The 24436-nt window shown below is 42.5% G+C and overlaps 1 protein-coding gene across 1 annotated transcript in view; it reads right to left on the bottom strand.

The window, feature by feature from the left end:
• The window catches only part of LOC144784067 (uncharacterized), a 625465-nt gene that overhangs the window by 14743 nt on the left and 586286 nt on the right, over nucleotides 1–24436 (bottom strand). Inside the window, exon 7 of the mRNA XM_078662757.1 lies at nucleotides 11924–12101. Within this exon, the coding sequence (XP_078518883.1) occupies nucleotides 11924–12101 (178 nt within the window). The remainder of the gene's footprint in view (nucleotides 1–11923; nucleotides 12102–24436) is intronic.

Here is a 24436-nt window from a genome sequence, read left to right as displayed (position 1 = left end):
ATGTGGTTGATGGATCTGGAGTGTTTCTGCATACCATCCTCTGCAGAACTGATTCGTGATTCCGTGGCAGATACACGAAGAGAGAGGGCTTTAAAGTAATTCCTGATAGCAGACACCTCCACCTGCAGCAAATCCGTATTAGTTTTTGTGGACTGCGCAATATCATGCACCTCATTAAGGCGCGTTAAAATGGTGTCCAGCGTGGAGGTAGTGTCTGACTGAGCAGAGTCAGGCGTAGGAGACACAGCCTTCAGTCTCTTCAGTGACGTGCCCACATCTTTAGAGTCTTTGTTACTCGTGGAACGACCCATACTTGCAGCCATGAGGAAGCAACCACAAAGAAAAAATATGCAGCCACGTGAAGGAAAGAGAAGAGCAAAAACTGCGCAGACTTCAGTCCAAAATGAGAAAAATAACCCACTGAGCTCAATGGGCGCTAATAAGATAATAGCGGCGGACTTATATGCAGGCAGACATGTAGCCAAGAAATGATAGAGCCACAAATAAATCAGGAGGGCACACCATGGAGTTCGCAGGAGAAAAACCCACACCTGAATGAGATAGCCGAACTTAGAGAAAAATAGCGCGTAGGCACCTTAATTCCCAGCCAAGCAGCAAGAAAATAGCAAAAAAAAGGAAAAAATGTTACCAAGTGCAGGCATTATATAAGAAACACCCTCGGCAGACACCACGACCTGAAACATTGTAGCGCCAACAGCATCCTTGAGGAGAAATGTTATCTGCGTCAGGAGCAGGAAATGGCGGCCGTCTGTGAGGAAAAACGAACGTCAGGCAGAAAGCATGTAGCCGGTGACAAAGGCAGCAGGAAACCTCGTAAATCAGCTTCCTTCACATTCCGCTGCTGAATGCTGTCTGTTCCGCTCACAGGGGCAGTCGGGGAACGAAGAAAACAGCCCGACGGGAGAACTCGCCTCGGAGCTCAAGCGCAGTCCGCCATGCTGTAGCGGCGCGCAAGCCACGCCCCCTTGCAATGGCTTTTTTTAAGTCAACAAGGAATTTTTTGATGTAACGTTCAAGTTGGGTGCCAGAAAGTTTAATGTCATCTATGATTTGAATTTGATGTGTAAGTGTATATAGATGGTTCCTTTAAGTGTAGAGCATTTAGTCATGGAGTCACCTTCATTAGCTATTTTTAGTATTCTAAACTTTGAGGCTAAAGAAGGAGGAATTTGATTGGCGAATAATCTTTTTTAACGTTTTTCTCTTGCTATGTAATGGCGTATTTATATAGAGAGGGGAATTTTCCATCTGTGACTGCTAATCTCATTTTCAAACCTGTGAGCTAACTTTTTTAGAAATGTTCTTATTTTTTGGCTGCAGAAAGGATATTAAATATGGTGATATTTAACCATTGTTTTGCTTAATTATTTCAGTCGGTCAGGGTGGGTAAATTCTATGTGAGAGAGAGTATCAAAGAGTTTAATTTGTTATAGTTGATAACCTTTGCATCTCTGACCGTCAGAACCTTCACATGCTTGACTCGGTAGGCAGAGATACATCAAGAAGGTTGAATGAGTTGAGGGAATGATCTGACAAGATGACATATAGGCGATGGGCATAATGGCGTAGCCAGGTTTGGAAATCACTATATTGGGGGTAGCACATTTTTGGCTGGATAGGAAAGATGCAGCATAGTGTTAGGGTATTCTCCTGGAGGAAACCATTGAAATGCTTAGGGAACTGTTTTTCAGTTTGTTCTAAGGGAGCTTACAATCTCTGAGTAAGAAGTGCTTTTATAACCTCTTTTAGAAATACGTTATTTCTGCTGGAATGTCTTAGCAGAGAGGGTATATATAAGTATGCAGAATAATGATTCTTTACAAACAGCAGCTTCCCCAGTACCTGCTTTGTCAGTGTGGTCTACATACATTATCTTGCAGCCGAGTAGCAGGAGGTGGTCAATGATTGATGTGGATGAGGGTATGAACCATTTTTCTGTTGGTGCAAGAAAGTTAAGGTTTTTGGCAGAAGTAAAGGGAGATGACTGTTGAATTGGATATTGCTAATCTAGGTTATATTTACTAATCAATCATGCAACACAATGCAGCAAGGCAAGACCCTGCACTGCAGTGCATGAACGGGTGAGAGGTGAAGTGCACTATATTTAAAAAGTATGGTGCTGTTCTGCTCAATCCCTGTGATGGCGCACTTATGTCTCCTTAGCGCCAATGCAGGCAACCTTCTGCCATGGTTCAAGGGTTCCTGACTGGTGGGTGGGATTGTTTTTATGCAGGAAGGGATAGATTCCTGCACAAAAACGTTGCTCAGAGCCTTATTCCTAAAGATATCTTTCCTCGTTATGCAAAGTTATGTAGGAGCACCATTTTAGCCCAACCCCAGATTTACTGGCTTCAGTAAATATGAGTTGTGTCAAAATACATGGGTGGATGCACAGTAATGGCCTGGCTCCACCCACGGAATGTCTTCCTGATGCAAGGTAATGCAAGGCAGTGCAAGGCGCTGCCTTGCGCTACTTTTCAGGTAAAAAGTGATGCAGGGCCATACAAATATAGATATGTGTGGCATTGTAAATGTCACATAAGTGCATTGCCTTGCATTGAATTGTGCGATACATGAACACCAAAAATGGTTAGTAAGTATGAGCCTTGGAATTTATGGTGACACTTCTGACAGGTAGTGAGTCATGTGTCATGTTAGGTATCAAGGAATAGATACTAATGTATTTATGTATATCAACTGTGTGATTTGATCAGCACATTCTAGTTCTTGTGATGATGAGGATTGAAATAGAGTTGGCGTCAGGCTTCTCATATGAGGCTGCCCTGTAGGGACTTTCATTAGTATGTATTTAGGAGACAAAGAACATATTGATCCAAATAATGGTTACAGCCTTACGCCATTTGAAGCCTTAACTTGTCAGAACCATTATGTTACGCCCAGACATGTATCTTGCTTGCCATCTCACTAGCTTTAAAATCTTTGCACTATCTGGCATTGCATTCAATGTAGATTCCATAAGTCAGTGATATTTCAAATTACTTATATAAAATGTTTTTATTATAGTTAATGAATGCATCTAATAGCCAGTGTCTGAAGGTTAGACTGCAAACTGTCTCCAAGGACCCAAAAAGGAAGAGAAACCTATTTATTTAAATAGACAGATCTTCAACTTTCTATCGAACAGCAAGAAAGAGGACTCTTGTCTAATAAGAGAATGAAGAGTAATCCACCCTTTTGGACGAGAAAGTAGAGGCCACGACCACCAGTCCACCTTTAATGTATTTGAGGCACAACTGACAAGCGGGCATTAACTCCTCTCATATTCCTATTTGGAAGATAGAGTGCAATAGTCCATCTGAAATATCCCAGCCATTTCCTATCTTAGGTGCCAGGCAAAGAAACTTAAAAGTGTTTTCTTACGAATGGGGACCCAATAAAGTGCCTCAAATGAGGTGCCATACATGTGGTTCTGGGAAGACCTACGATTAGCCTAGTCATAGTATTTTGACCCACCTGAAGCGGAGCCAGAAGACTCTCTGTAATAGGTTCATGGCATTTCCGTAATCCAGCATGGGCATAATCAAAGCTTGAACCACAGTTTTGTAGGACTCAACATGGAGGATCTTACACAGCCTATCGAGGAATATTAAAATGGAAATACAGTTCCCTGATCATTTACTAACTTGCATGACCATTGGAAAATCACAATTAATGATAATTCCCAGCTTCAACGACCCAGGTTCTATGGCATGCTGCCAGTTCTCATGTATTATTTTAGACATAATGGAAGATTTTGATTTGTTCGTACCCAGAATGCTTCTTATCTCTGTCTCAACTGAAGAGGTAAAAATTGTCAGAGATGCACAATTAGGAGCTTGTGAGTCCGTCTCCCACATTTCAAGCCGGCAACATTTCATCCTTTTAAGTTATATGGGCACTGCACCTACACTAAGCAAATAAATTGATACTGCCAAACTCAGAAGTAACATTTTTCAACCGAAAGGACAGATTTAAAGCTTACATTGCTGGGGGCGTGGCCAGCTGAGCTGTAAAATGGCCCCTCTTTGAGAGTGCTCCGCTGCCAGCAGAATAATCCTACAGAATCCTTGACATCCGAGAGCTGCATTGCATTAAACTAATACACTGGGCCAGTGTGGTGAACCCGAGAACCTGCCGGGATGCTGTGCCCCACCAGTAAGCCTGATTAAAGATGTTGTCGAGCTCTGTGTGGAGTGGAGTGCAAGGTCAGACTGTAGTCCGCGGCGCCTCCTACATCTCTACACCTGGGGTTAGACACGTCACGGAGGACCCTTCTGCCTGTGGGGTGTGCCCGTGAATATATGCACTGTGGCCCCTGCTCTGTGTGGTGTGTTTTGCCCTGGGACATACCAGCGACCTGGAAAAGGACAGACAGAGGGAGAGCCATCGCGGTGTCCTAGGCCCGAGGAGCTGTGGCGTGACAAGCTGTGACAGCCTTCACAACTGTGAAGCCGATCCGCGTACTCCAGCTGGGACCAGCAGGATGGCGCAACCAGAGGTCAGCAAGAACTGCTGCACCACACTGGTCTTCGGGCGACCGCAAAGCAGCGGCAAAATAAACAAGCACAATGTTTCCAGTGGCCAGGATTCGTGAGTGTGAGTCAGTGACATTATGCGGGCGGGGGCTCCTACTGCTATCTGCTTACTTTCATTTTGGCATGGGAAGTGGTGTTGTCCCTAGCAGCGATTCTACTTGAGACACCATTGCTGTGCACACAGAGCAGGCGAGTGGGACGTTGGACTGTGTCAGGAAGCATGCCTTGCCGATTGTGGTAATAAGGGGGCCTTTCCATTGCGCTGGGCATCCTGTGGCCTGCTGGGGAATCGTTGCGATCCTGAAGGAGATGCAAACACCTCGCCATTAATGCTCTGAGTGTGCTCTACCAGTGAGGCTGCTGATGTGGGGAGTGAACCAGCCATATCGTGGAAAGTGCATGGGACAACCTATCATCGTAGTGCCTGGTGACTTTGAGGAATAGAGATACTGCAGATGTACTGGATGGAATCCTAGTTCATAACTATACAGTCACTAATCCTGCATAGGCTGTACAGCGGAAATACCCTCACTTGGCTGGAGGCACTCAGTGCGGCAGTACCTTGCGCGTGGTGAAGTCGCATCATGCCATTAGCTGCTGGCACGACACAGGCCATTGACCGTTGCCCAGAACTTCAGGAGGGGCCTGATTCCTTTTTGCCTAGGGTTATTCCACACACATCACTAGAGAGGGTACACCATCACAAAAATGGGAAAGCAGGACATCAAGTAATCGATGCTCCCATTTGAAAAAGAGAAGCTCAATAGAAGGGCAGATAATGAAGTGGACAATGACAACAAACAGGTCACGGGGGAGGTGCAGAGGGCGGCGTTGACGACATTTGCAGGCTGCTGCTAGACATGAGGTCAAGCCCAAAGACTATCGATAATAAGCTAGATGGATTCGCCTCTCAACAGGATGAAGTTAAAGAACAAGTTGATATTCACGAGGTCCAACTGGACCAACTAGACAATCACTCAACTGAAGTGCATGAGTTCCAGATGGAGACCAAAGAACAACTACTGCAAATGGACAAACTCCTCACAATAATTAGGGCCACAAACGAAGATTTGGAGGCTCGCTCTCACAGGAACAACCTTCGTATCACAGGTATTCCAGAGACAACAGCTATACCAAAAATGGAAATTTTTGTGGAGGACCTTCTGCGCGAGTTGTTCAGCCCAGGTTTATCCCAGGTTTATCCCCATTGTTCATGGTGGAAAGGGCCCATCGCTCGCTGGACCCCAAACCCCCGGTGAGGGCTACACCCAGACCAATCATTGAGAGACTGTTGAACTACTGAGACAGAGATGCCATACTGCGTCTAGCTAGACCGAAAGGCAAAATGCAGCACAAGGGCAATTACATTTCTTTGTACCCAGACTTTACCCCCATGGTCCAGATGGCAACATGTGCGTTTGTGGCGACTAAATGACTTCAATGGCAGGCTTAAATACCCTACGCAATACTGTATCCAGCCAAGCTCAAGGTGACTCACAAAGGGAACACACACCATTTCACGGATGCCAAGTCAGCCATGAAGTTTGGCAAACATGTGGCGGGCCGGCGCCGTGCGGCGGCTGCACAACTGGTGGTCCATCCATGGCTGGTCTAAGCGATAATGACTGAACTGTACATACTGAGTCACCAGGTACTATAACTGTATTACTTAACCATGACATGAACAGAACTCTGGGCAATGTACGAAGGCATCAGGTGTGAGTTGATGGAGGGGGGTGCACTCAGATTTGGGCCCAAGCCCTGCTATACTGCACAAATTTATTTTGCTATTCAGTTCTCTTGCACACGAACGGCCACCCTGCCTTTTGGCAGGATTTTACGCTGGTGGTGTCCTGTACAACCTGATTGGGGAGGTTTGTGTGGGTGCAGGGTGGGAAGGGTTTTTTCTGTTAGTTATGAGGTCAGTACATTACCCATTAAGCAGAGCACAGATAGCACAGAGACGGCGTAGCCCTGTTGCGAGCTGCACCCAATGCCGTCAGTGCACTGCAACAATGACATCAAGGCACCCACTAGAGCACCTGGATACACTGAAACACAATTTTGGGGCACACCAGTTCTCTGATCCACTATCACAGCCATGACAACGTATAACCTACTCACTTGGAATATAAAGGGGTTGAGCAAGGAGAGGAGTTGGCCTCACAGCTAGGACGGTTGAACTCAAATCTCGGGAACCAGGTTTGGGTCTCTGCAATGACGCTGAACATCCTGGGATTCTGGGCAAACCAGTTATTCTCCCCATGCCTAAGAAAAATTAAGGTGTCCTCATGGAACGCAACTGGTGCTGTGTAAAGCGCTCTCATACCCGATACCTGGTCAAGTTTGCGCTATATAAAAAAAAACTCCTATCTGGCAGGGCACAATATAGATATCTGCTTCTTCCAGGGCAATGTACGCCGGCATCAGGTGTGAGTTGATCTAGGGGGTGCGCTCAGATTTGGGCCCGAGCCTTGCTATACTGCACACATTTATTTTGCTATTCAGTTCTCTTGCACACGAGCGGCCACCCCGCCTTTTGGCAGGATTGTACGCTGATGGTGTCCTGCACAACTTGATTGGGGGGGGTTGGTGTGGGTGCAGGGTGGGAAGGGTTTTTTCTGTTAGTTATCAGGTCAGTACATTACCCATTAAGCAGAGCACAAACAGCACAGAGACGGTGTAGCCCTGTTGTTGCGAGCTGCACCCAATGCCGTCAGTGCACTGAAACAATGACATCAAGGCACCCACTAGAGCACCTGGATACACTGAAACACAATTTTGGGGCACACCAGTTCTCTTATCCACTATCACAGTCATGACAACGTATAACCTACTCACTTTGAATATAAAGCGGTTGAACAAGGAGAGGAGTTGGCCTCACAGCTAGGGCGGTTGAACTCGAATCTGGGGAACCGGGTTTGAGTCTCAGCAATGACGCTGAACATCCTGGGATTCTGGGCAAATCAGTTAATCTCCCCATGCCTAACAAAAATGAATGTGTCCTCATGGAAAGCAACTGTTGCTATGTAAAGCGCTCTCATACCCGAAACCGGGTCAAGTTTGCGCTATATAAAAAAAAAACTCTGTAACAACCACTGAAAAACTAGACTCATGCAATCCTAACTGGCAGGGCACAATATAGATATCTGCTTCTTCCAGGAAAAGCACTTGAATACCACTTCACATGCTGGGCTCAACAGCAAGCTTTGAGGCGCAGTATACACCTTCATATACTCCAATTTTGCGCGAGATGTGGCTATACTGGTGAAACAGGGGACAGCCTGGACAACCTCTACAACACATGTCGACCCGGAGGGTAGATATGTAATACTGGGGGGCAAACTAGGTATCGACGATGCCACACTAGTGGCGGTATACAGCCCCAATGGTGACACACCCGACTTTTTCCACATGGTCTGGGACAAAATTAAAACAATAGGACATGACAAAATTATATGGGGAGGCACTTTTAATGCTTTGATGGATGACACACAAGATAGAAAAGGTGGGGCTCACAAACTACACCCCAGATCAAGCGCGTCTCTCCATGATATAAAGTTAGACGGTGGTCTGATAGACATTTGGAGACAAAGACATCCAGGCACAATAGAGGGTACTTGCATTACAGTGCACCATAATGCATGGTCTAGACTGGACTATTGGTTAGTCTCTCATGATGTAGCTGCATGGTCAACAGAAGTAAAACACTTACCTAGAACATTGCCCGACCATACCCCGGTCCAACTACAGATATCCATACCAGGCTGGCCGCCCAAAATGTCAAACTGGAGACTACCACCTGGCGCACTCACTGACTCGGCCTTCTGGGAGGGCATTAGTCAGTGGCGGCTTGTACAGGTAATGATGTGGGGCGGCAGGGCAGGGTTGGGGGTAGTGGAGTGTGACATACGATGGGAAAAAGTGTAGAGTAAGGAAATAAATAAATAAGAGCACTTTGCGCTCGCAGCATCGCAGATTTGGCGATGCTGCGAGCGCAGAGTAAGTGCTTTTATTCATTTATTTCCATATTCTACACTGTCCCACTCCACTACCCCCCCCACCCAGCCCCACCCCACAACGTTACCTGTGCGAGCCACCACTGGCATTAGGGATGATATAGTGGAGTACTTCTCCTCAAACACGGGTATAGTTGAACCCCAAGCAACTTTGTGGGAAGCCTATAAAGTACTGGTGCTTGGGAAATTTATTTTTAGACAAGCTTGCATGTTAAAGTCCATCAGCCAATCTTTGGAAAAGCTTGAGCACACACTTAGAGATTTAGAAATGCAATAATATAGAACTGATCAGTCCAACATCCTAGGCGAAATTAAGAACACAATTTCAGAATATGAGGAGGAAGCGCATAGAGAATTTAAGTTCCTAGGTAAGCACGCCCAAGCTAGAAAGTACGGCGAAGGAGATAGGCTCAGCAAGACACTTCCCATAGTTCGACCTATATCCCTGAAATACTAAATGATAATGGGGTACTGACTAGGGGCCCCCAAAAAGTATTAGACCAGTTCACAATGTTGTATGCCTCCCTTTACACCTCCTCCTCTTGTATAACCCCCTCTGAGCTCCAGACCTATATGGAATCCCTAGAGCTACTGTGGTTGGGGAGAGCTCATAGAGTTTACCTAGATGAACCCTTCACCATAGAAGATATAAAAGCGGTGATCAATAGTTTGCCCCCGGATAAAGCCCGGGCTCAGATGGGTTGACAGCAGCCTTCTACAAGGCCTACACTGACCTACTAGTGCCCCAATTGATGACTTTATACGAAGAGGCCCTGGAGACTTGAGTACTTCCCCCTTCGATGAGAGAAGCAATTATCCTGTCACTTCTGAGACCGGGCAAACCGCCCGCTGGGAGAGACTCATATCGCCCTCTCTCTCCAATGAAGATAGTCACCAAAATCTATGCTAAACTCTTAGCGAATAATCTGCAACCCCTAATGCCACTAATTGCTAAGCCAGATCAATCCGGGTTTATCCCGGGTAGATCCACCGCTCACAACCTCCGCACTTTCTTCGAAGTCCTACATTATCTGGATCCCCAATCGCAGGCGCTCACAGCTCTCCTAGATGCCACTAAGGCCTAGAATGGCCATATTTGTTTATAATACTAGAATGCATGGGTTTCAACCCATCCTATATCAGACAGATTAAATTATTGTACACTCTTTCTACTGCCAGACTAAGATTAAATGGACTATACTTATCACAACTGCAAATTACACATTGGACTTGGCAGGGATGCCCCCTTTCTCCCCTACTTTTTGCTATGGCTATGGAACCTCTGGCTGCGAAGATCCATCAACACCATGCTGCCCGAGGTCTTGGGTTCACAACCAGAGGCTTAATAATATCCATGTACGCAGATGACATAACGCTGTACATTAACAATCCCGCCGAAAATCTAAACCCCATGCTTAGAAATCTTATCAAATTTGGGGGTCTGTCTGGTATCCAGATAAACTGGACTAAGTCTGTCCTGTTCCCTCTAACGGAAGATACTCTTCCTTGTTTGGTAGACTACCCACTTACATGGGCTGATGGCCCAGTTCGCTATTTGGGGATTTGGCTAAGCCCTGATAGACAACACCTTTGGGATGCCAATTACGGGAGGGCTGTGTCATGGCTTGAGGGCAAGGTCAAAGTATGGACTAAGTTACCACTGTCATTAGCGGGAAGAATTGCACTTGCAAAAATGATTGTGCTCCCCAAATTTCTTTATCTGTTTGTTAACCATCCGCTTCCACTCACACAGGCCTTCTTTAAGTCAATGCTGTCCCTTCTGATTTCCCTAGTATGGGCAGGAAAACAACCTAGGGTGCCCTGGGAACTGCTCACACTTCTACTTGAACAGGGCGGTCTGGGAGCGCCGGATATACAATTATATGCTCTCTGCGCCCAGACACACTTTCTACACTATTGAATTTTCCCCATACCATTTCAACTGCACGTGGCTGTTGAAATTGACAGGGTAGCGCCACTCTCCTTTCAGGTTGCAATTTACCAGCCATATAAGCACCCTTGTAATGAAATCAACCCAGTTGAATCGCTGCGTTGGGGCTGGGAGGGGCTCAGAAAGAGATCCAAACTAGAGTTACTGTGTGTCCCCTCAATGCCTCTGGTGTATAATCCACATTTGCCCCCTCTGTCGGATAAGGGTAGTGTGTCGCTGGTGGTCATGATGGGCATGATAACTCTGTCGGATCTCTACCTGGAAGGCACCTTCCGCCCCCTCCTCCACAGCAAAATGACATACAATCTAGCTTCTCAGAAAAGCTTCTATACTTTCAGATCCGGGCTACATGTCGGCAGTTATATCCTACATACCGAAATCAACCGTCCATATCACAGGCACTAGAACACATGCTGACCAACCCTTCACCTCACAAGCTCCTTACACGATTATATAACAATTTGTAGACATCATCCCCCCTTAACAATCCCAAAGGCGCTGGGCGAGTAGAACACTGAAATGTACCCTCCTTATCAGAGGAACAATGGCGCTTCTGCTGTAGTCAACTGCGCAAGCTATCACCCAACTATACGCTAAAGCTGATTCATATTAAATTCTTCCACAGATTCTTTAGAACCCCTGCACAGTTACATCGAATGGGCCTGACGCTAACTGTTGGAGGTGTGGTGCATTATCGGCATCATTCATTCACCTAGCATGGTTCTGCCCCTCCATCGCGGCATATTGTGTTGAAATATTTGCTAAAATGGGAGTGATCCTTGGGATCTCAGACTCTCCCTCACCCAAGGTGGGAATACTGGGATTTGTTAAAAAGACTCCGACTAATATCCGCACCCTGCATGCCATGCTGCTACTGTTGGCCAAGCGCAAGGTGGCTATACATTGGGGCAGACCTGCCACGCCTGCGGTCAAAGCATGGATGGAGGATGTGGTCTTCTGTTAAACACAGCTATCTCTGTTTTGGTAATTGATGCCTAAGACCCCTAGACCTAAAGATATATGGGGTCCAGTGTCTGAGTGGCTTAGATTCAATCAACCTGGCAGGGCTGACCCTCCAACTTCCGAGAATAGTACTTAGTTGTCTAATCTTTGATTTGCCCATAAGATGCGCCTCCGAGTTCCCAGATTATCTTTTAGGCCTAGCTAAAACAGCACATGCGTGGCAGGTATCTAATAGGAATAGGCTGCATAAGATGGCTCTAGCATGAAACGTGGATATTGTATAACATTGGAATGTATTTGACCTGGTATCATTGTTATTGTTACTGTTTATAAAATGAATACTTATGCTACTAATGATAAGTAACAGATTGTATGTTGACGTGTAGGTTAAGAAATGCCAATAAAAAGATTTAAAAAAAAAAAAAAAAGCTTACATTGCTTGGACTGCCCAACTGTACTATATAATTGCCAAACCCAGTGTTCACTCCAGCCCCGTCGACTCCTCTGCTCCATACTGATCGAACACGCGGGAGCCTCATTGCCTCTGAATGATGGGATATCCCCAGGACAGTATTTTCAAACAAACGAGGAGTCTCCTTTCGCTTTGACTTCCTGGTGAGAGAAATAAATGTTTTTTTCAGCTCAGTATCTAAAAAATTCCTCTTTTCAAATCATCTTTGTGGGTAGCCAGAACTTCATTTAACAAAACAATTAGAAAATCAAAGTAGGCTTTTTCAAATGAGTTTACCTTACATCCAAGCATGTGCAATCAATTTTAGTTGTTGCACTATTACAGCACGTGCCTGTTTTCAAATGCAACACAATCCTGACAAATGCCCAGATCGGTATTCCATAACTTTGGAAAGTTGTACCTCAGACTGCCAAAATTTGCTGCAATGCCACACTAACAGCAGATGGTTTCCTATAGTGGTAATTAACAATAATAATACTTTCACCCACATTACATGAGTCAATGCATGCAGATCAGATCGTTTTTCAGTCCAGTTCGTGAAGCTGTAGTGTTGAATTGCACATGATGCGTGCTAGTTAGCTTGGTACTGAGACACTTACATACCACCTGCTGTCTGCACCTGATGCCTAGCAGCCGCCCTGCCAAGAGCCATGCTTCAGGGATTAGCTTTACGTAAATGTTTTGAATAACATTGACACCCAGTTCTTCAGTCTCTCACGATGTGTGCCAACACAAGTATTTGTCCTGCTGTGAATGTCGCGTTAGGCATTGCCAAGGGGTGCCAGGGATCGAAGAGAGGTAGCTGTCAAGGTTATCTTGTGGTGCGCTCACTGGCATGAAACTGGTGAACCTGGCATGCCCAGTCTGCGGTGATGATCAGGCATTTCAAATCCTGGGCTGCGTGACTTGGAGCCCGCTGCCTACAGCTGATGGTCCGTTTTGTGGTGGTGTTAGTGAACGCTCACAGTGAGCACAAGAGGTCTGGCCTGGCACCTGCCTCCACCAGACACAGTGCCGTCTGTCATTAGGCTGGTCAGTGCTGCATGGCGGTGGGCTGTTAGTAACATTACTGTAACCGGGACTTACTTGCGTCATATATACATTTAACGGTAATGTATACAAAATATGATGTAATGCACACTCACAAATCCCTTGCTAAGCAATACACAATAGATTCAGAAAATGTTTTCTTTGTCCTGACGTATGTTTTCTGTATTGCACGTGAGGCTTACAGGTGATATCACACTTTTTAGTGAACCAAAACTAAACATAGTAATTTGCAGTGCCAGAATCTAAAATGTCCTTCTGACTAACTGAGGAACATCAATGGTTGCTGATTGCTTATGTTAATGTATTGAATGTTGTTGAGGAGGGGCAGGCGATAGCTTTGCCTACAATCCCACTATGGGTAAATCTGACATGTCCCTGGGATGCGCTCTCATGCTTCTTCTACTAACCAATAAATGACCACTGTTTGCAAATATGCTGCTATGCCACCTGTTGAAAAAGTGAGGCCTTCCACCTCTGTTGGGTGTTGGGTTCTCTTATTGTCAGTCTGGGCGCCTCCACTTCTCCCTTGTGTTTGACGCCCAGGTTACCAAATAACGCCTTGCCGTCAAAAACATAATGCTCCAGTTTTGGGGTCTTCTGTTACAAATCATTGATGTCAGGTGATAGTTGAACTGAAGTTTTCCAGAAGGACAACTCCTACGATACTGAAGATTTTAACTTCCTTCTTGGAGACAGGGTACTCAGGAAAATTTCTGACACCTGTAGTTGGTTTCCAGTTACCGCTCTTTTCTCCTGAATGGTAATCTCACCGTTCTATAGCAGGATAAAGGTAGGACTCCTGACTGTACAGAGCTGTCAAATGTGGCTATGAGCGTGGAATAAACGGGTGATCTAAATTCTTGGCACATCAGGACAAAGATTTTGTTCTCACCAACTCTGCACCGCATAGATTATCCCATCGGACACTCATTGCTTCTTGATGCTAGGAAACCTTCATAAACAGGCAAAGTGCCTAGGAAAGAGCTGATATGGCAGATCCTATGTGTACTGGTTTGAACTGCCATTCCGACCTGACAAACCAAACCTTTTACCAGGTCCAAACCTTCCATTTTAAAATATATATAAGTCACCCATAGGCTAAGCTCTGGATAGCCCAGTGGGCAGGATGCAGTGTATTTCACAACGTTTAGCAGTGATAAAGTGATTAAGTGCAAAGAGTTCTTAGGCCAGGAAAACCTAATTCAGTGAAAATAGAGGGATTGCAGGCAAAACATTTGAGGGGGCCCTGCAGAGGGGGCCAGCCGTTAAATCATTACTTGTTTTTATAATAACTTTGACACCGTTTCGTGAATCGTCACAAAACTTTCCAAACAAAATGTTCTTCCACCCCAGCTCCTTCCTGGAAAGGTTCGTGGGCGTCCCCAAACACATTTTCCCCATTCATTTTACTATATGAATTTCAGACCTAGCTACAGCCCAAAGGCCTGAACAGATTTTCACCAAATTCGGCATGAAGCTAGACCTTGGTCCAGAAATATTGCATTTTTAAAAATTTGTTGTAAGTCCGTTCAGTAGATTTTGAGTAATTAATGCTTAAAAACTTTGTATTTCTCTCGGCAAGGAGGATCCGCAGGGCCAACAGATCTGGAGGTGAGATCTGATTGGTTGCCACCACATCAACAACAATGTGGCAACAGCCATTTCAGAACTCAGAACTGGCTTTATGCATGGTAAGAAAATATTACTTTTCTTTAAAAACACCCTGGAAATTTGTGAAAGCACCATAGATTAAAGTAACTTTATAGGTAGGTGAAAATTTCAGTGACACTATAACAATTTAAACATACAAGCCCACTGAAATTTACAGTTATAGTTATCTCAAGTTACTATAACTCGTGCCCTAAGGTAACTACAATTTACACCCTCGCCATGCACTGCTAGTTACCCCACATATTACATTACTCATGACATTTTCTATGACATCATTTATAATAACACTTTACCATTTGCATTGAAATTATTGATGAGAAAACTGTGCATCGAGAGTCATATCTGCTGCTGGCAGCTCTATTTCTATCTGGTAGCTTAAAGCGCTCTGAGGCTACCTCAAGGTCATTATTTTCACTTCACAAAACTACCAAGTTAAATTTTTTTAAAAAAAGAAACGCGAGCATTTATTCCCACTACATTATATAAGGAAAATAAAAGATCCTTTTTCAGTTAAAAACTCACCCTCAAGAAAAAGGTGGAGTAGTTGTGATATACAGAAAATTGGCAATGTCCCTGATCATCTCAACTATAGACCACATTTGTTTGGAAATCGACTCGGTATCTACCATGGAATAGATTTGTGTGGAAATTGATTTGGTGTATACCGTGGCATAGAAATGTTTTAGTGTGCCTATTGTCTTTGACACTGTTCATCATACCATCATGGTCAACCGACTCATCCAGTCTGCCATCTGAGGCATATCTTAAAGCTCATGACGGTGCACAGACATAATATTGAGTTTTCTTATTTCGAACTACAGAAATATCGAGTTGGAAATATCGAAGGGACAAAATATCGACATCAAGAATATCGGTGACCAGAATATCGACCTGAAGGTAAGAAATATTGCTTTTGTTAATATCGAAGTCAGTAATATAATTTGCGAAAATATCGTTGTTAATAATATCAATGTTTATATTAGTAGTATGTATTTTAGTAAGTATTTTATATGTAGGTGTTTTATATTTTTTGTTGGGTATTGTATTTTTTTAAATATATGTATTACATTTTTAGAAGTTAGTAAAAAAAATGTAAGTAAATTTTGCGTTTTAGTTCCGTAGGGGGTTGTGGGTTTATAGGGAAATAGGGCGGGAAGTAATTTAATTATAATAAAGTAATTATTATTATTTATTTTTTGGTATTGATAATTACATTGTTGTTAATCAATTATTAATTTATTGTTAATCAATCATTAATTGGTAATTCATTAGTATTTATTGATTAATTGCTAATTATAATAATTGTGTTAATTTATTTTAGGAGTGGTTTGGGGGTTTATAGGGGAATTGGGTAGGAAATAATGTAATTATATTAAAGTAGGTATTCATTTTAATTTATTGGTATTCATAATTCATTTATTGGTAATTATTAATTGGTTATTTGATTTTAAAAAATTATTTAATTGATAAGCATATTACTTTTAACCCTCTGCTATCCAACACTCTCTGGAGTGGGAATAGTATTTTATACCCCTACGCTATCCAACACTTTCCCTACTGTTGCACTTATTGGAGTGGGAATAGTAATTTTTACCCCTTTGCTATCCAACACTTTCTCTACGGTTGCACTCTCTGGAGTGGGAATAGTAATTTTTAGCCCTACGCTATCCAACACGTTCCCTACTGTTGCACTCCCTGGAGTTGGAATAGTAATTTTTACCCCTACGTTATCCAACACTTTCCCTACTGTAGCACTCCCTGGAGTGGGAATACACATTTTTACCCCTACGCTATCCAACACTTTCCATACTGTTACACTCTCTGATGTGGGAATAGTAATTGTATCCCGTTTGCTATCCAATATTTTCTCTACTGTCTTAGTTAATGTAGTGTATAATTTATTTTAAAAAGATTAAAAATATTGTCATTTTTTAATTTGTTATATATATTTTATTTTATATTATTGTTTTGTTTGTATATATGAATTTATAATATTTACAATATTTTTAAATGTATGTTATTAAAATAATTATTAATAAATATTATTAAGTATATATTATGTTTTATACATATATATGTTTAATTTATTTTTACATTATATGTATTAGTTATAATTTTAAACATTTTAAAATATTTTTAGCTATGTTTCTTTTAATTATAAGAATTATTATTTTATTTTACATATTTTTTTTTAAAAACACGATATTTTTAACAACGATATTTTGACAACTATATTTTTGGGGATATTCTGGTACTTACCATAATGTACATAGGACTGCTATAGTGTGGACATCGATATTTCGGCTCTGATATTTTTGTTGTCGATATTACTTATTACTGTAGTTGATATTCTGTCAGTTATTCACTCATGACAAACCATTCTCATGCGCCATCTTGATTCTGCCAGTTCACTGCCCTGAAATATAACCATGACTTCAATACATGTTGTAAAACTTCATCCATTTACTTTGACCTATTTTCTTGCTTTCCTCACACCTGGCTATTGCCCTCAACTGATTTTGTTATTTAGGTTTTTTTTAACTTTAACTTTGTAAATGTGGAGGCTTCATTTATGATTTGTTTATCTTGCTGTAATTAGTATATTCTTGTTCTCAACTACATCCCCTTTGACTACGGCCAAACTGATCACTAGGCCTGGGCTGTGAACTCCGCTACATTTGCGGGTTCTTTGCACTCAGCAGAGCATGCAGATTTCTGAACATCTCCGTCTTGTGAAGCGGAGCAGAGCCTTTTCCTTGCTCACGCTTGCCAATGTTGAGTTGGCGAGCGGGAGCAAGAAAAAGCCAACACTAGACCACTTTCCAGCGAGATATTTCAATGCAGACGGTCACGGATGGTCATGACCGCTCAAATTGAGAAACCATCTGTTCATGTTGAATAAGCTGCCATTTAAGTAGAAAATCAACTTGATCTGCATAAAGAAGCTGCTCCCACTTGCTTTGCGCATGATGCCGTTTGCGCAGATTTTCCAGTGCGGTATAAACACCTAGCACTAAAAATCAGTGCGAACGGCACTACCAATGTACTCAACTGCTTGCGGAACTCTGCGTAGCGCTGCAGAGTCTTTTGGTCACTTCGCTGAGCTCCAAGTAGTGGAACTCTATGAACTTTTCCTAGGCCTACTGATCACTAGCTTATTCTGGTTAAGTCTTCCATGGCCAGATGTACAAAGCAAATTTTCAGTGGCAAATGTCCAGCTTCGCAGAAATAGGCTGTTTGTGAATGAAAAAAGTTTTTTACATGAATCAAGCCCTGTTTGGTAACCTATTATTGAATCTCGAATAGGGTTATGAGATTCAGTATTAGGAAGGGGCATGTTAATGGCCACCCTTCCTAATACCGACTCACAGTGGTATTTGTGAATGTTTTGCGACTTAAATGCGGTCGCAAAAAAATAGCATTTTACCACCACCTCCGAGGTGGTGGTAACCCATTCGCAAATGGGATGGGGTCCCGTTTGTGAATGTTGGTGAATATATTTTTTAAGAGCAGGCAGTGGTTCCTTGTTTAATGAAAAGAAAAAAAATCATTTTTATTTTTGGAATACATCCCCTTCTCCTTTATGGAAATGGGGTACATTTAAAAAAAATGCTTTATTAAAAAGCAATCACAGACATGGTGGTCTGCTGGCCACCATCCCTGTGAGTTAAGCCATTCCCAATTCGTCCGAAGCTGAGACCTACTTTATGAATATTAATGAGGTAGGTCTGTTTGGTACGCACGGGAAATCGCAAATTGTATCAAAAACACATCAGTACATGGGTGTTTACAATTCCCAAATAGCGAATCACATACATTTGATATTTGGTCATTGTAAATCCAAACCTGTGTACATCTGGTTCCCAGTCTGTGTAACATCTCTCCCATTCCTGGCCGAATATGTTGACTACGGCGCATACACATGAAGAAGCGGTGACTCTGGTGTGCCAAATGGGAGCCTAATGGAAGTTTTCTTCTTTGGTTCGCATCCCCCACATCCAGCCAACAGCCATTACAGAGGAACTCAGTAGCACATTTATTATCATAGCTCTGAGGACTGAAAATGTATTCATCCTCATTCTGCCTAAAACTATTACATCGAACATTCTCAATACCTTTGGCCCCATTAATCCGAAATCTAATCAAAGCTACTTTCTGGAAAAATTGGCAGTGTGTTTGTAACCTTACAGTTAAAACAAACACTCAGAGGCTTTCAGTCGTGATTGTATCCCAATTATTTGTGAACTTGGGTATCTGCATTTTGCAATCCGTCATGCGGGTTGGTCTTACTCAAGAGAAGTGGGATATCTGTAATCATTTGTGTCCTGGTCATCTTTGAAGTAACATACTCTATAAAATTCCCCAGATGCGAAATCATAACAAAAGTGTCTATATTGCAACATATCGTTGTACATCACTCTCATTGAGCTACTTCTGATGGGCCGACAAGCTCTGCGCTCACTGTCAATCTTTGTTTAAAGGACTGATCATTGGTGGTCTACTCACCTTAATGGAGGATGCTACCAATGCCCTGACTACATTGCTGTTTTTAAAAATATGGAGGCCACCAACCTGATATAGGAATTTGTCATTTCTGCACAACAGCCACGACACACCTCAGATGTTGCTTTTGGGTTCACACATGGTTTTCTTGTTTTGAATTAGTGACGAGGACACATTCCATTTTTGCCAGATTGCGATTTAAACAGGTGAATGCTGTTGATGTCTGACTGGGAATGCAAGCATCGCTTAACATGTTGATTGCCACTTGCTGAGGAAACCTTAAAGTAAAGTTGTGTGTTATCGGAATGCCTGTGGCCCAAAATGCCATCGTTCTGTAGCATTTTTGGCTCTCTTTATAGAGGTAAATAATCATCTAGCTATTCGGTAAACTGTGAAATAGGAAAAGCCCCACTAAACAAAACTCTTGAAATCCAGGCAGCATTATACTATATAAACAATAAAGGGACACCCAGTTTTACACAACAAATAACACACAAAATATTGTTGAGTTGTTAGTTCTGCAAAGCTCCATGATGTACAGTGTTAAATGATATTCTAAGCTGATTTAGATTTGATTTGTTGGTTTGACGACACTGTTTCAGTCCCAAAATATGTTTTATCACTTGTAAAAGAAGTTGCAAATGATTTTTATATCCGAATGAATTTAAGGATCAATATGAGAACATTATCTCTGACATAATCTATTTAGGGCATCAAATGATTTGGAACCATATTTGACGATAATCGCCTCTGCAAGTGAAGAAGCATTTCTCATGCAAGCAAGAAAATCTACCACTTCTAGTTAACAGTGAAAATTGCGGTGACAAATTAAAAAAGACTTTGGCACCAACTGACCCTGACGGCAGACGGAAGGAATGCTGAACCTGCGGGCGATTAATCTACGCGCTTAAATTAATTCTACCACGGGTACATCGACCTATGCCTTGTACCCTCGAAGGCAGAGGACCCCCAGCCTTGAAAATTGAAACGCCCCCCCCCCCCCTTACTGCCACTTGTCTTGATAAAGACCCGCCGTGACCACCCACTGGGGCACCATAGGGTCGAAACGTCGACGGTTGTCCTAGGTCCAGCATCACCAGGATTCCAACAAGAGAAATAGGGATCCTTGGCTATAAATCAGTAGCTGGCCACTAACAACATTTGTATATATGTGTATATATGTAATTGATCTCACTGTATATGTCTATCATTTTTTTGAGCACTACACATGAAAGTCACCTAATTGCACTGTAGCACAAATTCAGATGGTCTTCCCATGTATTGTATATATAATCATTGAATGACTTAATTCAGATAAAGACAAACAATACAACATTTTGATCGTATGACGTATTTGTTGAAAGCACTGTTTTCTTCCAGCTCTGTATCCCAGAGAGCTTTCACCCCAGAGTGCATTAATAGCAAAACTAAAAGGAATTTTGTTTTACCCAACATAACCACCTTTTTGTTAAACCACCAACTTGTATGTGGCCAAAAGGTTTGAATGGGGTCATGGTCCACTTTATGATCTTATAGGAGAATATACTAAGTAGCTTATTACAATGTGGAGAAATGTAGGTATCAAGTTTTGTAAGGAATCAATAGGTGGCTGTTCTCTGTTCTCACGATGCATACATTTTGTACAATAATGTTCTTTAAATAAAAGTCCTAATGTTTAGAGATAAGAAATAGAAACAATTGATTAATCGAGTATTTTGGGAATGAGCACTTTGTTAAGGGCCCGAATCCGGAGACTGCACGCATAACAAGTTATCTTACAGACCAAATCTGATTAAATGTACTGTGGTGTATTCAAAAGGGTGGAATCATGACAGAGTAGTTATTCAATGTTTCTTACCTTAAGCATCACCCAAAGGGGATAGAGGTATGTAAACAAAGGAGAGCATGAAGATACTATAAACATTCCCCAGCTTTAGCAAGGGGTGGTTGTAAAGCCTGGTTTTTGTGCATAATGTTTACAACAAATATAGTTGGGGTAAGATAAATATGTGCATAGAATTGATAAAATATTCTATGCGTGGCGGGACGGCAACATTCAAGTGTGGTGCAAGTGTGGTCTATCCCCACAGGAACTTGTAATTGTATTGTTTCTGGACTTTTTGTGGTGCAGTTTGTGTTTTTGTGCATTTTTACACAAAACAATTTATAGTTAGTATTTTCACCGAACCATACTCGTATTTATATATATTAGGATGTTGTGGCAATTGTAAAATGTGTCCAATGAGGTTTTATGTTTTGTTAAATAAACTAAAAGTGAATTGAATTGAAGTGTCACCAGGGGAAAAAGGAATCCTAAAGAAGCCCACATTTCAATAAGAGGGAGGTTTGGTGTGACTTCCATTGAATGTATTGGTGTCTGTGAGAAAGGACACACACCATTTGAAGACTGAGCGGGATATGCGTCCAAGAGCACAGTAAAGCAAGTTTTAGCTTGTGGTTTATAATGTCAATAGCCATCGAGCAATCCAGACAATCTAACCTGATGGGCCCCCCTTTGTTTTTCTTGGTGGTTCGTAACATGACTGATAGGGCTGCACTCGGAGGGCCTCATGGAGGGACGATGGCACATTGATAGGCCAGTGGTGGAGTCTGCTAATCAGTGTGTCTTTGAAACAAAAAGGTTACTGCTTTTTTCTAAGATTTTGCCATTGAAGGGGAGGTGGTGGGTCGGGAAGAATTTAGTGAGGTTGTTGAACCTAGGTTTTTATCAGTTGAAGATCTATCTTCCTTTCGAAGATGATGATACTTTTCCAATCCAGAGGGTGGGATTGATCATAGTTATATAGGTAGATGGAATGATAGGTCACCATTGATGAGAGGATGGAAATATAGCCATGACTGGATGTCCCTAAGCAGGAGGTGTGCAAAGTGGTGTTTCAGAGGCAGTACATGTCAATGAGATTGTGAATCATTTTAATAACGTGAGTTAAGAGTTCATTAATGCTTGTTTTCTAGCTATATGTTTGGGGATTCCTATACATAAGAAGGTAACCACAGTATTTGTTTTTTCTGCCTCATCATGTAGGTGTAGTGTTCTAATGTGGTCTGAGGATGACATGTTTTTTTTGCAAAGCGGTAAGCTGTGATTGAAAGAAGGTCATTAGTTGACTTAGATGAGCAGCCAAAATATGTTCACGTTTCTGGATATAACATTTGAAGGAGTTTCAGCCAAGGATTATGAAGGGGTGTTTGGGTTGCATTTGACTTTTTTGGTGCATAGGAGCATGCAGGTGTTAAAGAAAGGTCTGCAATTTGAATTCAGTGTTCGATGAGGGTGCGTATACCATTGTATTTATACTATGAATGAAAGTCAGGTATATTGAAGAGATTAAATGGGGAAATCATTCAAGACAATTTTAATGCATATTATATTTTGCATTTTTTGTAATGTAATAATAAAACATATATATATACACACACACACACACCCACCCACCCAATCAGTTAAAAATTGTAACAAAGAAACTGTAAAAAATAAACATACCAATTCAATTACACAAAAAAGTAAACAATTTAAAACATACATTTTACAAAAAAATATACCATATATACCAAATGAATGAATGAATGAATGTGATGAAGATATAGATCATGGGTACTCACAAACTTTCTGTGAGGGGCCAAAATTACAGTGTGGTTTGTAGCCAAGGGCCCCAACGGTAGGGTTGGGGTGGGGTCAGTGAGGGGGTGGGGTCAGTGGGGGGGGGGTAGAGTTTAAAAAAATCTAACCCGTTTCAAAACATTAGACAATGTGACAATGCTTTATTTCAAAAGCAGACTTCATACACTTGACCCCAATGCCATCACAGTCTCTCTCTCTCTCTCTCTCTCTCTCTCCCTCTCAGTCAGTCTCTTCCTGTCAGTCTCTCTCTCAGTCATTCTCTCTCCTAGTCAGTCTCTCTCAACTCAGTCTCTCTTTCTCTCTCAGTCAGTCAGTCTCTCTCTAAGTCAGTCAGTCAGGCTCTGTCAGTCTCTCTCTCTCAGCCAGTCTCACTCTCAGTCAGTCTCACTCTCAGTCACTCTCTCCCCCAATCAGTCTCTCTCTCTCTGTCAGTCTCTCTCTCACTCTCAGTCAGTCAGTCTCTCTATAAGTCAATCTCTCTCTAAGTCAGTCTCTGTCAGTCTCTCTCTTTCTTAGTCAGTCAGTCTCACTCTCAGTCAGTCTCTCTCTCTCTCTCATTCAGTCAGTCAGTCTCCCCCTCTCTCTCTATCTCTTTCTCTCTCAGTCAGTCTCTCTCTCTTTCTCTCAGTAAGTCTCTCTCTCAGTCAGGCAACCTCTCTCTCTGTCAGTCTCTCTCTCTCTCTGCCAATCTCTCTCTCAGTCAATCAGTCTCCCAGTCAGTCAGTCTCTCTCTCTCTACTCTCTTTCCACTCTCTCTCCACTGTCTCTCTCTCTCTCCACTCTCTCTCTCGCTCTCTCTCCACTCTCTCTCGCTCTCTCTCCACTGTCTCTCTCGCTCCACTTTCTCTCCCTTCACTCTCTCTCTCCACTTTCTCTCTCTTCTCTCTCTCTCCACTCTCTCTCTCTCCACTCTCTCTGTTCACTCTCTCTCTCTCTCTGGGGGGCCATGGGTACATTACCTGCAAGGTCAGAGGGCCGCCAAGGGAGGCCTGCTAGCGCGGTCCGTACTATGAGCACCACGGATATAGATGATGACTGAGTCCATGGATGGATAAATAATAAGTATGTCACCGAGTGCATGGATAACTATTGCGCGAGTTCGTAGAAGGAGGAATTATTTAATAAGTGAGTGCATTTATGGCTGGCAAAATGATTTGATGAGCGCCTGAATGTATTAATGGTTAAGTTCATGGAGGACACATGCAGGTTACTCCAAACCCACAAGCTGGGTCATCAAACACCAGTATTAACTGTGGTTAAAAGGGACGTAATCACCAAAATTGTTCCAGCGCAACCATTACACTAAGGGTTGGCACAATTATTCCCTTTATTTTTATATGCATGCAGCAACTGAAGTTTGTTGTGCACTTCTGTGCAATCAAATGATTGAGTTATGGAGAGAGCAATGCAGAAGCAAAGCCCACCTTGAAAGGGCTAGAGGTTCTCCACAATGCGTTTTAATATTTCACTCCAGCAATCAATTGTAAGTCTAATGTCAGTATAAAGTAGATTTCACCTATGCAAGATCTATTGGCTTTGTCAATGTTTTTATTCTATGTTTCACAGCGGTGCGAGCTGCTGTACTTTAAAGCTTACAGTTAAAAACAC

Source organism: Lissotriton helveticus, chromosome 10, assembly GCF_964261635.1.
Source record: "Lissotriton helveticus chromosome 10, aLisHel1.1, whole genome shotgun sequence".
Classification (NCBI taxonomy): domain Eukaryota; kingdom Metazoa; phylum Chordata; class Amphibia; order Caudata; family Salamandridae; genus Lissotriton; species Lissotriton helveticus.
This window is presented reverse-complemented; position numbering and strand designations above follow the sequence as displayed.